The sequence below is a fragment of the Neophocaena asiaeorientalis genome, unplaced genomic scaffold (genome assembly GCF_003031525.2).
Source record: "Neophocaena asiaeorientalis asiaeorientalis breed wild unplaced genomic scaffold, Neophocaena_asiaeorientalis_V1.1 scaffold37, whole genome shotgun sequence".
Lineage (NCBI taxonomy): Eukaryota > Metazoa > Chordata > Mammalia > Artiodactyla > Phocoenidae > Neophocaena > Neophocaena asiaeorientalis.
In genome coordinates, this window is record NW_020174269.1 from 2689281 (window position 1) to 2704442 (window position 15162).

At 33.7% G+C, this 15162-nt stretch overlaps 1 protein-coding gene across 3 annotated transcripts in view; it reads right to left on the minus strand.

Moving 5' to 3' along the window:
• The window catches only part of SSBP2 (single stranded DNA binding protein 2), a 287990-nt gene that overhangs the window by 12598 nt on the left and 260230 nt on the right, over positions 1 to 15162 (minus strand). For all 3 annotated transcript variants that reach the window (XM_024755704.1, XM_024755702.1, XM_024755703.1), the window contains 5 exons: positions 12313 to 12348; positions 10277 to 10331; positions 6452 to 6522; positions 3675 to 3753; positions 1321 to 1349 (listed from right to left, as the gene is read on the minus strand). In XM_024755704.1, the coding sequence (XP_024611472.1) occupies positions 1321 to 1349; positions 3675 to 3753; positions 6452 to 6522; positions 10277 to 10331; positions 12313 to 12348 (270 nt within the window). The remainder of the gene's footprint in view (positions 1 to 1320; positions 1350 to 3674; positions 3754 to 6451; positions 6523 to 10276; positions 10332 to 12312; positions 12349 to 15162) is intronic.

Sequence of the window (15162 nt, forward strand, 5' to 3'; positions counted from 1 at the left end):
AATGAAGAATTATCTTTAGACATTAGAATATGTTTCTCAAATATAACTTCAGACATTTTACTGTGACCACAAAGCACAATTCAGCCAACATCAATTGTTAGATACTTAAGACAGCCAATACAATCACGGTTATCTGGTTTGTAAAGGTGCTTCCCAGAAAGAAGGCTCTAACAGTATTATACAATTAATCTTATTTTGAAAACAAGGTTTTTGAAGGCTTACCTAATACTATTTCTCACAGAGGTAAGATGGTGCCGTTTGTATATATCTATTTTTAGAAAAGAAAAAGATCTTCCTGATTGTTTCTAAACACAGACATCCAAAGTGCATGATGAAGTTCCCAGGCCAAGCAGCCAAGCGATGCAGATACAATGTCAGAATGACAATTAAACGCTCTCTTTTTTTCTTTTAGCTTGAAGTCTTAATTTATAAGTTTCTATAGCTCAACTTCATTTTATTTTTCTTGGCATCAGGAATTTTACTTTATTGTACATGAATATAAATTCAAAGTAGAATTAAAAATGAAGTCATCCTTTAATGAATTTCTGTATTTATTGATATAAAGAAGACTTCTGAGAGAGTCATTCTAGTGGTAGTTAATAATTAGTTCTTATCAGCCATTCTAAATATACATTTGACCCACAGAGAAGTATTTTAAAATTCATCATGACCTAAAAAGTATTTAGGTATTCTTCAAAAAATATACAGCATCTTACCAAAGGATTAATTTTAGAAACTCAGACGACTGACAGAGGAAAAACAGAGACATGTGCTATTGGAAGGGTCACTTTCCTACTTCTATTAATATAATTTTCCTCTAATTACTTTATTACTCTATTCTGTGGAACTATAATAATGATTGAGGACATCAGCATTGCCTGATAAGAGTTTGGAATACAAATGAGATGTATAAATGCAATGCCCTTACAACATATAATAACCACTTTTTCAGATTTACCTCTTTTCGTGTTGCTCTAGATTTCTTTACATTTTCAAAAGATTAAAGTATGTCAGTTTGCTTTACAAATGCGTAACATCATAATGTGATTAAACTGATTATTATTTGCTTGGATATCAATTAATCATGTATATCACATCCTGTAAATGAATCCTAGCATGCTTTGAAATATTCTTAAAAGACTAATTTTACCCTTTCCCACAGATTATATGCATTAATATTTTAAACTTCTACTTAATTATATTTGGCCTTCTACTTTCAAACTCTTTAAGAACAAAATTCATAATGTTATTCTCAAACTTAATAAGAGTTCTGTGTAGAATAAAACACAGATAAAAAACAACACAATACATAATACTCACCTTGGAAATACTGTCCATATCTCCTGAGCCTAAAACAAAATATGGAAAGAAAGCCTTTATTAGGTAATGATTCTATCTGTAAATTAAATACTCCTTTAAAATAAACTAATGTAGTAATGCAGTACACTGTATGTATTTTGCAGTGTATATCTCCTGGACTTTTGAATCTCAAAAAATTACTTTTCTCTTATACTGTGTGGTAAGTAAGTATCATCTGATGACAAATGCAAGTAAGAGTTGTACTTTTCCTTCCCAATCATCTACTTTTTTTGGTAATGCCAGAATAAAAAACTATTGCTATCATAAATTCCTAAAAGTGAAACAGTAGACATATATATCCTACTCAATTCAAAATTTTAAAATGTATACACTAATACACATGTGTATATATATATTTATAAATATGTAAATAGAGAGCAAGAGAGAGAGAGAGAGATCTCTATTTTCTGAAATGATGCTTCTGTACATCTGATACAGTACAAAACAGGCATTTGCAGCAATACCTGACAAGATTCTGAACCATGTTTTACTATAATAACCAAAATCAAAGCATAATATTTTTAAGAAAATTTTGGCAGCAACAAATATTCGTGGCAGTCCATCAAAAGTAAAAATGTCTTCAAAATGTAACACTGTGGGTTTATTTTAATTCTTAGGAGAAATGGACAATCAATACTAATTTCTTAAGAAATGGAATCATAACTTAGGTAACAAAGAAAAATAATCAGATCCTCGCCACAATTTTAGCTTTATTTTTAACTATTTAAATAATTTTCCTGGCATAAAAATATTATAATATTTTAATAGTACAGCATTCAACAGACAGTCACAAATAAAGTAAAGGCTTATTAGCATTAGTTTATAAATAGGCATAATGTTAAATACTGAATGTATATATGCAATTATGTATCTATAAATATATGCAACAATATTCATTATAGATGACAAGTATATGTGAAACTATTTTGCAAATTCTGTTCTAGTGAGTAATATAACTAAGAATCTTCTCACTATGACCAAATGCCATCTTTTTGTGAATGATTTTACAAATTAAAAGATTGGAAAATAAATTATTTTGCAATAAATTAGAAAGTAAAATTCTAGAATGGTGCTATCCCCAGTAGAACTTTGTGTGATGCTGGAAATGTTTCCTTGTGCTGTCTGTTACAATAGCCATTAGCTCATGTGACTATATGCACTTGATATGTGGCAGTGCAACTGAAGAAGTGAATTTTACATTTAATTTGATTTAGAATTAAGTAGTCACACATGACTAGTAACTACCATAACTGGACAGTGCAAATTAACATTTTGAAAATGAGGCAAAACAAGCATGGATCCTTAAAAGCACAAAAGTCTATTAAAAAAAAAGTCTATCAAAGTGTTGTAAATAATTTCTTGATTATTGAAGTTACATAGCTTTTCGAAGTATCAGAGGATGGCATTTCCTGACCTAGGGTGGGGTTGTGAAATCCGTGTATAACCTGAGTTACTCATGGCATAGTTTCTCCAACTTAAGTAAAAGATGGTTCTTTTTCAAAGAAAAAAATTATCACAAACCTCCAACCCCACTGTCAACTTTTAAAATAGTTTATGATATATGATGATGATAAACATACAAACATAAAATAAATGTCTTTTTTCCCTTGTTTTGGTTTTGCCTTTGGCCTGCCTACATATACAGTATGCTGTGTGACCAGGTCAATTTTGTACCACTTGTCTCTGTTTCTCACTTTTGTGAAACTTTTTGTTCACCTTGCAGATATTTGGCTTCATTTGGTAAGAAGACATCATTTATGAAGTATGTTTACAACCATTATTTGCACTACTTGAAATCAGCTTTATCACGAACACAGACAATGTGGGCAGTGTTCTCTCTTAAGAGAATCATTCAGATTATCCAGAATATGATTACCAATTTTACTTTTTAAAAAGACACAAACATTAAAATGCAAAAACAAAATCCAGAAATTCTTGGAGAGGACTGAAGTTCCTCTGAGACTGTGTCTACAGACCTCTGGAGACAAAGGAACCCGCTGTGAGGATACCATGGTCCTCTAGGTGCCCAAAGCAGCAGTGTCTCCTTTCATCATAAACACTCAGATTTTGATAAGTTAAAGTAAATACCTGTGAATATGAGCTAGGTTAGAACAATTCTCACATATCTGATTTTCCAAATAACCTCTAGCCATCATAGCGAATATCCTATGGATTAAACTATCAGTTGTAGATAAAAGCTGAAGCATTTCAAAATGAGTTCCTATAAAAAGAACTTTGCAAGTCATGATATTCACTATGTAGAATTAAGGTTTTGTTCTGAATTCATTTCTGAACATCAGATTTAATATCCTTACCTAAAGAGCCATTCATGTGATGTGACTCCATTCCTCCTAATCCACCCATGGGACCATCTGACCCAGGGCCCATTGGAAACTATTTAAAAAATGGAGAAAATGACTGTGATCACATTGAAAACAATTGTTCATCTCAATGTCACAATACCTATCTTTAACTCTGTAAGACACTTCTATAACTTATTTTCATTTCCAAATTATGGAGATTATTTTCCTAGATTTTTTTCCAGCTTTCTAGATTCTCTAACTGGACTGCTACTTCCCTCATTCCATCTTCTCTATGTTCTAGATCTTCAGGCTAATCCTCATTCATATCCAAATTTTTCTTCAGATATCCTTAACCAGAAAGCACATATATTCCAGTGCAAATGAGAAGATAAGTATTCTATGCTATTGACAAATTCTGCTATTATAAACCAGAGGTAATTCTTAAGAAGCTGCTAAAGGTATTGGCTTATTAATAAGAATAACTGAACATTATATGCCAACATTAAGATTTTTCTTAGCAGACAATCTATCTTTGTTCAAATGGACATGATAAATAATTTCATCTTGCAGGTTAAATACATTTAGCTCCTTGGGGATAGCTGAATATAGCTAAGTCTTCTTGGCAGTCTCAACTATGTCAGTTCAGTCACAATTAGGCATTCAATAGCAGTTATATTTAACATTTTTTAAAGTAGTGATATTTCATTTTCAAATGAAACCTTACATTAGAAGCCTAGTACAACACAGATGTAAACAGATGTGCTGTGGTAGAGTTGGTGGTGGAGAGCCCATTACCTGCCCGCTCAGTCTCTCCCTCAACTCCCCAGAATACTTCTAAGGAAACTCAGACCTTAGTTTGAAGACAGGCTATCTATAATTACCTTATGTTTACAGTTAAGATAGATTACTGAAAACACTTGTTCTTAAAACGTCCCATGCCCAAATCATTTCTTCCATGTTGTATGGTGCAGAATACTAAATGTGTTGCGTGTATGTATGTGTATAGATGGGACTGTGGTGGTTACTAATCATGTAGGCTTCGGGGGAAGATTGCCCTGAGTGGATACCCTGCATACCACCGACTCTGTGTGGAAAGAAGATAGCTTTCCTTCACCGTGCTCACACAAACCACATGCTTATACATTTTCACAGGATAATGCCAATTCTGTTGTCGAAAATTCTGTTGCTTAAAACACATGGATGGATTGTGTTTTTTAGATCTGGGCTGAGAAACTGGTGCCGGTGAGGCCAACAGCCTGTGAACCTCCTTGGTTTGGTCCTTTTATGCGGCCTCCACTGCGCTTTAAACAACACTAAGACTGTAGGTATTATACTTGAAGCACATAATACTGCAGTCCTAGCCCTCAGCAGGCATTTGCTTTGACTACCTCTGGCTGAAATGAATGACATTTGGAAGAGTGACATATTCAGCTTCTGCTTCTCTTGAATCTCTTATCTTTGTAACAAGTAAGAGAACCAGAATGGAACACACTTGGATGATGTCAGTTTAGCTGTCTGCAGAAATGTCTTCAGTACCATATGCTCTTGGTTTCCTCCCTTATTCCCTCCCTTTCAAATATCAAGTTTTAAGATCTGAAATTGCAGTATGAAGAGCTTTTCCACATTTGTGCTGCATTTCTGAAATGAACATTGTTCATGATCATATTCAGTGTTCTTTAAAATCTCTGTGAAAACACCTTTTAGACATTACTGACAGAAAATTCTTTTTCCTGAAAAAGAATTTATTTGATTATACAAAGGGAATACTGGTAACTGAAGGCAGTGCTGCTTAGCAGAAATAATATGTAAGGTTCAAATGTGAACCACGTAAATAAATTTAGATTTATTAGCAGCCATGTTTAAAAAGTAAAATGAAACAGGTGGTTAATTTTAATAATTTTACTTATATAATCAAAATTATCAATCAAAATAGTCAGTATAAAATTTTAGTGAGCTATTTTATATATTTTTTCATATTAAGTCCTCAAAATCCAGGGTGTGTTTCATACCTGCAGCACATCTCAGTCTGGACTAGCCATATTTCAAGTACCATAACATACTGGACAATTTAAAGTTTCCCTTTGCTAGGAAGCTCAATTATAAGATTTCATCCCCAGTTTTTGGTATAGTTTTGGAAATTCTTTATATGTGTTTCGATTTTTCTTTAATTTGAGCTACCTTTTATTCATATATATATATATCTATGTATTAACTGTATTTTCTTATATTTTTTGTTAATATGTAGTCTTATAGATATCATTTTTCTGTACGCGTTCATGGAAAAATCATGACCTATGCTTTATTAAGTACACTCAAATTCTTTCTGTAGAACTGCTTCAGTTCTATATTTAAACTCCAGATTTCAAAAATTTAAGAAAAACAGGCATATTCAACTTCCTAATTTAGTTTCAAGTTTATCAGGAAAAAAAAAAACAACCACCTGAAGAAATTAGTGATGTGTAAAATGAGGTGAACATATGATTACACATTAACTGTCACCTTCAAATAGTCAATATTAATTATTAGGTATTTGAGATAAAATAAGGCCACATATCAACATTTTATAATTAAGTTCTGTTTTACATTTCCATTATATTGATATGAAATCTCTTGTTATGTATGTTATATATTATGTTTTTTTCCAACCCAGAACACAGAACTTGATTTTTTGATATCCAGTAAGATCCTGGATAATAAAATATAAAGCTTAAACAGTATCAAGGAAAAGGATGTACTTAGAGCTTGAGTCTTCAAATACATTCCAAAAATTTTTTTAAATGCATAGTTACATTAGGCCTGTTAGGTCCAGGAGGTACTGCATTCATTAAAGTATACATGTTGTCTCCAGAGTTGGTTGAGTCTGAAACAAAATATTACTGAATTAATATCTTTCATTATAATCTACGCCCAAGTCATCACAAAGTAATAATCAAAGATGATCTGGACGCTTATGCATATTTATAGCTACAGCACTCGAAATAGTCATTACTAATGTTCAGAAACAAATATCTGTAAGTCATTTTATGACCCAAAAATTATCATTCTGAGGTTGTAAATTAGGAATATCTACCTAATACATTAGGAATAATCACTTGAATAATTCAGATCAAAAGGAATATTACTTTAAAAGTCTAAAGAGTTACTGTAAATTTTTTCTTCTTTAAAAAACATGATCTCTTTTGATTTCTCTAAGCAATTTATATGTATACATATAACAGAAATCTCTTAAAATTCAGATTTAGTAGCTTTTAACTTATTATTTCCTTAGGCTTCTTATAGACCCATTTAAAAAAGTTTATTTAGCTAATAATTAATAAAAGCTGGTGGAATATCCTGGCTTAGTTCCCACAGAAAGATATTAGAACGAGACTATACAACTGGAATGAAAATTCTCTTGCTTGAAGTAAAAGCCAGCTTCCACTAGTACAACTTTTGATAAAAATCTTTTCATTCATTTTATTTTTGATTCATTATAATAAAAATAACTGTAGTGTATATCCACATAAATATATGTAACATTTTACATTTCATGTCTATTAGCTAGTCCTAATTAAGTCTCTGAGTATATGTGTTTATAATGTATAGCCTAGAGTGAAAGGCTTAATATTTTATATTTAGGAACTATCAATTATAAAATGTTTTTCTATTTTTCCACAATTATATAGTTCTCTTAAATATAATGTTGCAGGCCTCTATTTTGAAAAAGATGTTTTTCAAATGTTTTGTACTGATTCAAGGCAGAAGATAAAACTTATTTGCTTTCTCATGGCAATAACCATAGAGTGAGAAATGGGTGATTACTTTTCCTCTTGTTTTGTGATTATTAGATGTTAATTTATTATTTTAGAGTAGGTTAGATGCCATTTATACTTTGTTTGTAAACAGTGATCCATAAACCTAAATATTATTTTTTATTTCTAGATTAATACATCATATTGTTGAGAAAGTTGAAATGCCCACCTCTGGTTGACCTGTTTGTTTATACTAAGTAAGCTCCTAATCTACTTTTGTGGCCTTAACTAGTTTTACATCCTTATGTACACTATACTCCTGTCAACCCAGGCTACTTGTTCTTTCTTGCATATGATCATCCTTTTCCATCACCTTATTTTTGTTCTTTCTTCCTCTGAGCATCTTCTCTACACAGTCTCTGCTTACTGAAATATACTCTCACTATTCAAGGCCCATTGCCAATGCTACCTCTTCCATGAAGTTTTCCCCTGATACTTAAAAGTATGGGAGTGCTCCTCTACCGCTGAATTCTGCTTTGCATTATAGTTAATATTTTGTCTTATTTTTCCCTCCTGCTTCAAACTAGGCTATAATTTCTTTGAGAGGAGGAAAGGGACCATATCTTACTCATGTTGTGTACTATAAGTAATAAATATCTACTAACTTAGATTCAATTCATGGCATAAACTCTATCCCATAAAAATGTATCTTTCAGAAAAGCTGGAATTGTTTTTTAAACATAGGAAACCTTCAAATGGTTTTTCACCTTTATTAGCCTTACTAATTTTACTTACTGATTTTAGCAATTAATTTGAAAGGAAAATGGGCTGTATATTTAAAAATATGCAGAAAGAAAACTTTATTGCTTTTAAGACCAATCAAATATAATTGCATCTGAAAATGAAGAAACATTGAGTGAATAAGGTTGGTGTTTTTTAGAAAATGTCTGATTTATTTTTATATACAAAAAAACTTTACAATAGATATTCTGGCACCTATTTTTTGGAGAGTGGGGGATATCGGCTTCATATTAGAGGACTGACTGTGATAAAGGATGAGTACATAAAAGAATAGGCAGAAAAGCTAGCAAGATATACTGGTGGCAATTTCTGGCTTGAAAGGAAGAAGTGATCAGATTACTTATCACCTGAAAAGCTTAGTGTTACTCCAAAAACTTTCTTTGAGTATGTAGTGAAGTATTTATTTAATCACATGCTACCTTCATAAATTAAACCTTAACTTCACCAAAAGGACCGCAAATGTGGGCAAGATGTTCAATTCATATACTTTTATCTTCACTGAATTTTGTTTCACTTCACTGAAGATGTTCTGAGGACAGAGATCCATGAAATATTTATGATCTATTCCAAAGAGTTAGTGAGGCAAAATAAAATTTTGAATTAATCATCAAATTTATGCTTTTTCTAAATTAAAGATTTAAAACTTAAAAATATTGATTGGTATGATTAATGATATTTAATTTCAAACTTCTGTGTATCTTAGATTTCAACAAATTCGTAAGAACATACGAATTTAACAGTGCAACATAATAAAAAATTTTTTCTAATTATAAAAATTTCCCATATATTTCATTACCCAGAAGTTAAAACTGACAAAGTCTTAGTCTATTTCTTTGTTATCTACTTTTTAGATTTCAGGGTAATATATTTTAGTTTTTTTGGCCACGCCGTGCGGCTTCCGGGATCTCAGTTCCCAAACCAGGGATCAAACCCATGCTCTCTACAGTGGAAGCATGGAGTCTTAACCACTGGACCACCAGGGAAGTCCCAGATTTCAGGGTAATATATTTTAGTTTTTTTGACCACGCCGTGCGGCTTCCGGGATCTCAGTTCCCAAACCAGGGATCAAACCCATGCTCTCTACAGTGGAAGCATGGAGTCTTAACCACTGGACCACCAGGGAAGTCCCAGATTTCAGGGTAATATATTTTAAAATAACACTGTGATCATATTGTATTAAATAATGAACATTTATTTCTCTGTGTCATTAAAATTTCTTTGATAATAATTTTAATGGCTACATTTTAGTCCATAAAACATTAATTTAAAAATATCACTAAAATTGGATTAGGCATGAAGGTGGTTTCTATTATTTTGCTATTGGCTATAACAAATGAGCACCATTCTACATGATTCTTGGATTGTACCTCCAATCATTTGTAGTAGTAGGATTATAGTGTCAAGTGGTATGAGCTTTTTCACGGCTCTTGCTACATGTTGCCAGGAGCTTTCTAGAAGGGCTGTGCTACCATCAGAGGCCTCAAGACACATTTAATAGTTTGTATTAAAGTCTCAAAGGCAAGAGATATTTAAAATAACTACATGATTCCAGGAATATTAAAGTATTTTGGTTTAAAAGGTTAGAAAACTTTCCCCACTACATAGTGGGTTAGCTAACTATTAAATACCTATAGACGTGTAGGATAAATGATATTGTAAGCACGTCCACATCTATCTTAGATGCTAGATATGGTGGGTCTGATTTGCTGTATTAAACCTAATGGATCCATGTATTTCATGTGTTACTTATGCAGAATTTTTCTTAAGTTGTGAGGTTTGGATCTTTTCCACAGTCTCAAGCAAACTTTTAGTCAGATAAATTATTGGGCAATTCATACAGATCAACACAGTTTTCATTCTGATTAAATCTATTACGTACACAACAGGAGTTTTCTAAATGCTTAAAGTAACTGGACAATAGTTACTTAAGAACACTATTTCTTCCTACTTGCTACCTCTACTCAATTTGTGAAACCACCAATGAGGTAAAGAATACTACTAACTTTCTTTCATAACAATTTCTGTATTTTGTGATTTTACTCTAAGAATCAAATGCCCACGTGGCTAGTTCGATTACAATACCTGCTGGACTAGGCATGATGGGTGTTCCTGGTGGCCCTCCACCTCCTGGAGGACCCTAAATAATTACACAAAATTTCAGTAAAAATAAGGCATGGCATTAAACAATATAAGGAAAAACAGAAGTTAGACTTTATAATAATCCAGTTTGAAAACAGCAGAGGAAATACATTTTCTCCCTAATTTATTTTCTTTGAATGCACAATCATTTCAATGTTATGCAAAATATAATTTAGCTTAAATATGCTGAGATTGTTTTGACAAGTTTCCAAAAACAATGAGCCTGTAACGCCGATTTATGATTCATGGCTTAATGACATCAGGTATAAGGAGGTTAAGGAGAAACCATTTAATAAGGCCTTTACAAATCCCATACAATAGAAATCATTCATGTGTATCTGTGATTTAGCTTACTGTAATTTTCTTACATTTTGTATCACTGGTTTTTATAGGCAACTGAAAATCAAAAGATATTCATATGTTTAAAAAAATACATTGATGCTGTTTCTTCTGCCAGCATCAACTGCAACACTTCTGATGCACTGTTCCTTCAGCTATCACATCAACTAGAAATGAGAGGTAATGCTGACTGATGAGAGGGTTTCTAAGGCTGTAGGTACACAATCAGTTTGAAATGGATGTTAGGTGACTCAAATTAATTCAGTTATTTCATGCAACCAAAATGAATAATTCAGGCAATGAGTTTTAGAATGTTCAGACTTACAGTAGTCAAATTAACTATTAAGTGGCTAAATTTTTGCTTCATTTGGAGTGCACAGACATAGCCCACTAATTATTTCAAATAATATATGTATTGCTATTTATTAAACAGCTTAAATTTACTTTCAATTAAGTCTATAATTTCAGAAAACTATATATATCAAGCCTATTTTTAATTGACTTTAAGAAAAAATAGGTTTTACTCAAACTTTTGCCCTGTTGTAGCCTCTCCCGTTGCGGAGCACAGGCTCCGGACACGCAGGCTCAGCGGCCGTGGCTCACGGGCCTAGCTGCTCTGCGGCATGTGGGATCTTCCCGGACCGGGGCACGAACCCGTGTCCCCTGCATTGGCAGGCGGACTCTCAACCACTGCACCACCAGGGAAGCCCTACTCAAACTTTTTTACTTTCATAGAGATTGTGCAAAAAGTTAGACTTGCTTAGCTTGTATAGCTTAAAGGAATACTGAGCACTAAGTTCACAGGTCCAAAACAGCGTGTGCTTTTCGCTATGGTCACAGAACACTGCTTCCATGGAGGGTAAAATGCGTGTTGATCTTCTTCCTAAGTACTCCTTTTTTCCTACTCTGGTTAACCACCACCTCTGAAAAGTTCTTTAGGAAAGATTCTTCTTTTTACCGTTTTACCCTTGCTACTCTGTTAGGCATTTCCCTCTAAATATTATAAACAAATTATCTTTTATGATGGCCTTGAGATACAGCAAGGATGTAATGTGATGATGGTCAAAAGGTCATTTGCAAGTTCAAGAGGTCATGTAAAACTTGCTAATTTGACAAATGTAAATAATTGGAAATTTTTAACATGTACTAAGTGATAAGAAGAAGAGTAAGTGGTCTCGGTTTCTAAGAATGAAAACTAGCCCTCCTTCCCCAAATTACTAGTCATTAATCTGCTATCTAATTCTCTTTGTGATTGGGAGAAAGTTTAATGTCTTCTTAGACTCTGTGTATGGCAAGTGGGGTGGGGAGGGAGTGTAGATTATTCTGAAGAACTGCAGATTCAAGCATATCATTGCATAACTGGGATGGCTTTCTTCATGATTGGACAGTGTATTGCAGTGGTTTACAGAAACATATGCTGAAGTAAAACACAGTACTCAGGGCAATTTTGGACAGATTGATAACTGTTTCACTAATGAACATCAACACTGAGGTTGGCAGACGAAACAACTCAATACAAATCAGATGTTCATTTCTTGGCCAACACACAGGGGCTCTTCTTAACATCTGGACAACTATTTCATTGCCCAAATAGAACATAACATCAATTCTTATGAGCAAACAAACCCAAATGTACTTACTACATAATTCCCAGGAGATGCTGAGGAGTATGGTATCTGGAACATGAACAGGACAAAAAATATACATATTTTGATTCATGTGGCAGTATGCAGACTGACCTAAAATGAATCTATTTTCTAACTTTTGTCAAGGTTTAAAATTTATCACAAAGGATAAAGGCATTTATATATGTCTGAGTGCTAGAAAACTGAATAAAATGCAGAATTATCTTGATTTACAAAAAAGAGAGGATTTTAGTCAAGAGAAATTTAGATAGAATTACAGCTTCAAGTTATATTGATTTCAGGGCAGTTGTACTCACTGCTTGATACAATGACACTTATTTTGTAATTAAAAAGATATATATTTGTACAGATAAAAACCAGAAACCAGAATTTTTCAAATTAGTAGCCTTTACAGATGCAATTTCTAATTTATGTGCATTCTGGGATACATTATTTTTTTTAAAGACAGGTTTCAGGCTACTATATTCATGCAGTAGTCAATACTTGATATATAAACCTCATTTTTCCCCCCTTTCCCTTCTAATTAGCTTCTAGAAAACAATATAATGAATGCAAAAGATTTTGTTAATGTAAGTCTCCGAAGACTACTAATTTGTGGGGATCAGATATGGGTAACATATTCCCTCTTAAATCAAATCAAGCTCCTAACTAAGCTCTTTTCTAGAGATTAGAAGGTATTAATACGACATTGCTGTGATAATTTAAGAAATGAAAACTGGAAAACATATATTTAAAAATAACCCCTTAACTGTGGATATTAATAGAGAAGTTAAATCCAAATATTCTTTTTTCACACAAGCTCACTAGCTTACATCCTTCTGCACATCCAGAAGAGATATTTTTGCCTTATTCTGAAAAAAGCCAGTAAATTACTGTCTTCTTGGAGTAGGACAGCCAGGGCCAAAATAGGACCTTAAGAGTGGTGAAAAGATTATAATGCCTGTACCTAAATGTTCCCTCCACCCCAACTCCTTCCTGATAATTAAACATAAATAATATGAAATAATAAAGTAAGCAGAAAGAAATACAACAAAGTTATGGTTTTCCTTTGATTTTAATATTGAGTTATTTGAAAGCTCTCTCCTCATTGTTTGGTGTCCTTGCTTTGCCTTAAGCACAGACCACAGGTGTCTGAGCCTCTGGTTGGTCCACCTGTGGGGAACTCAGCACTGCAGGTGGCCGTTACCGGAGTGTCCAGTATCACTAGTGATAACTATCACTTCTATGAGTATGGGGATCCCTATGGCAGTAGACATTTACTCGACCTGGTGAATGAAGACAGCTTTGCTCTCTAGGGTCCTCTGCAGTTCATGATCTACTATCCATCCTCTGCTTATTATTTTAAACATGTGCACCTGCCCTCTCCAAATCACCAACTTATCTGTTGGCTCCAGCTTTCATCTCCTTACAGCTTTAGCACCTGGCTCATGTTCTTCTGCTTCTATTGCCTACCGTCGCCCTTAAGCAACTTCAAGATATGATCTAACCACTCTTTAGATCTTTGGAATTTACACTCACTGCCTTTCCTTTCCTTTCCAATATACCCCCCTTTTCCATTTCTGAGCATGAATACATCCTAAAAGGTTTTGCACAGAGGTCTAAACAACTTTCCTGACTGACATTTTTCTTGTTCCTCATGGCACTCACAAATAACATTCTATATTCCAATCAGAATCTTATCCCATCACAATTCCTCTTTAATTTTGACTTACCCTCACTGTTTCTACCTCAGTCTTTGTTGCCCTCATCAAGAGAAAGGAGGATTTGGGCTCCTACCCCTAGCACTTTATAGAACCTGCATTCTTGTAAATTACATCAGCATCTGCCAGCCTAGCCTGAGAAACAAAATATGACAATGTAGGTAGAAGTACTGTGTGGGCGTAGAAGACGTTATCTGAGCTGGGCAGCTAGGACTTAGAGAGGGTGGGGGTCCATTGGAAAGACAAAGAGAAGGATCAGCATTTGAAAAAGCAATGTGAAAGTACACAGTTTATTAGGGAAATGGTATATGTAATTTTACACAGTTGTTGCAGTGTGGGATGTATAGGGGATTGTGGTAGATGATGAGGCTATATGGTCAGACTGAATTTATGCTGTTGGAAATAGGGAGTCACAGGCTTTAGAGAGACATGTTCAAATTTATGTTTTAGTAAGATAACTCTAGAGGCATTATGGAACATGAATACAATTTAGGAGACCATTGCAAAAAGTCTAGGCAAGAGATGGTGAAAAGTGTTCTAGGCAGGGCTGATTAAGATAAGTAGGAGTAAGAGAATTTGACAGACTTTTCACAGATGTACTCTGCAGGGCTTAATGACAAACTGGGTGTGGTGGACAAGGGAAGGGAGAAGTTAAGGTGATTCTGAGGTTTCCAACTTGCTGACTGGGTGGATGATGGTGCTACTAATTTATATACAGGGAATTTAGGAAGTGGGGGACAAGTTTGGGGAATACCTGACATGTCGAATTGGAAAGCACTAATAGACACTGAGTTAGATCTGATCAACAGATATTTGGAAACAGAGGTCTAGAACTCATTGGAGATAGGACTAGAGATAAAGCTTCAATTAATAAATTTCCATTTTGTGCTGGGCACGAGACTTTAATCTAGGATTTGATTAGATTTAGTGATAGTTGAAAATGTTAAAATGAAAAAAAAAAAGCCCAAGATTGGAATTAAAGAACATTACTAGTTAAGAAAGGGCGGATAATGTGACTGGAGGAAAATCAGGAGAAAATATCTCATAAAAAGTCAAGCAAGTTAGACTTTCAAGAAGCAAGGAGTTGGGGCAGCTTGGCTAGGAAATGCCTAAACTGGGCTTATTTTTGAGCTCTGTCAGGCTC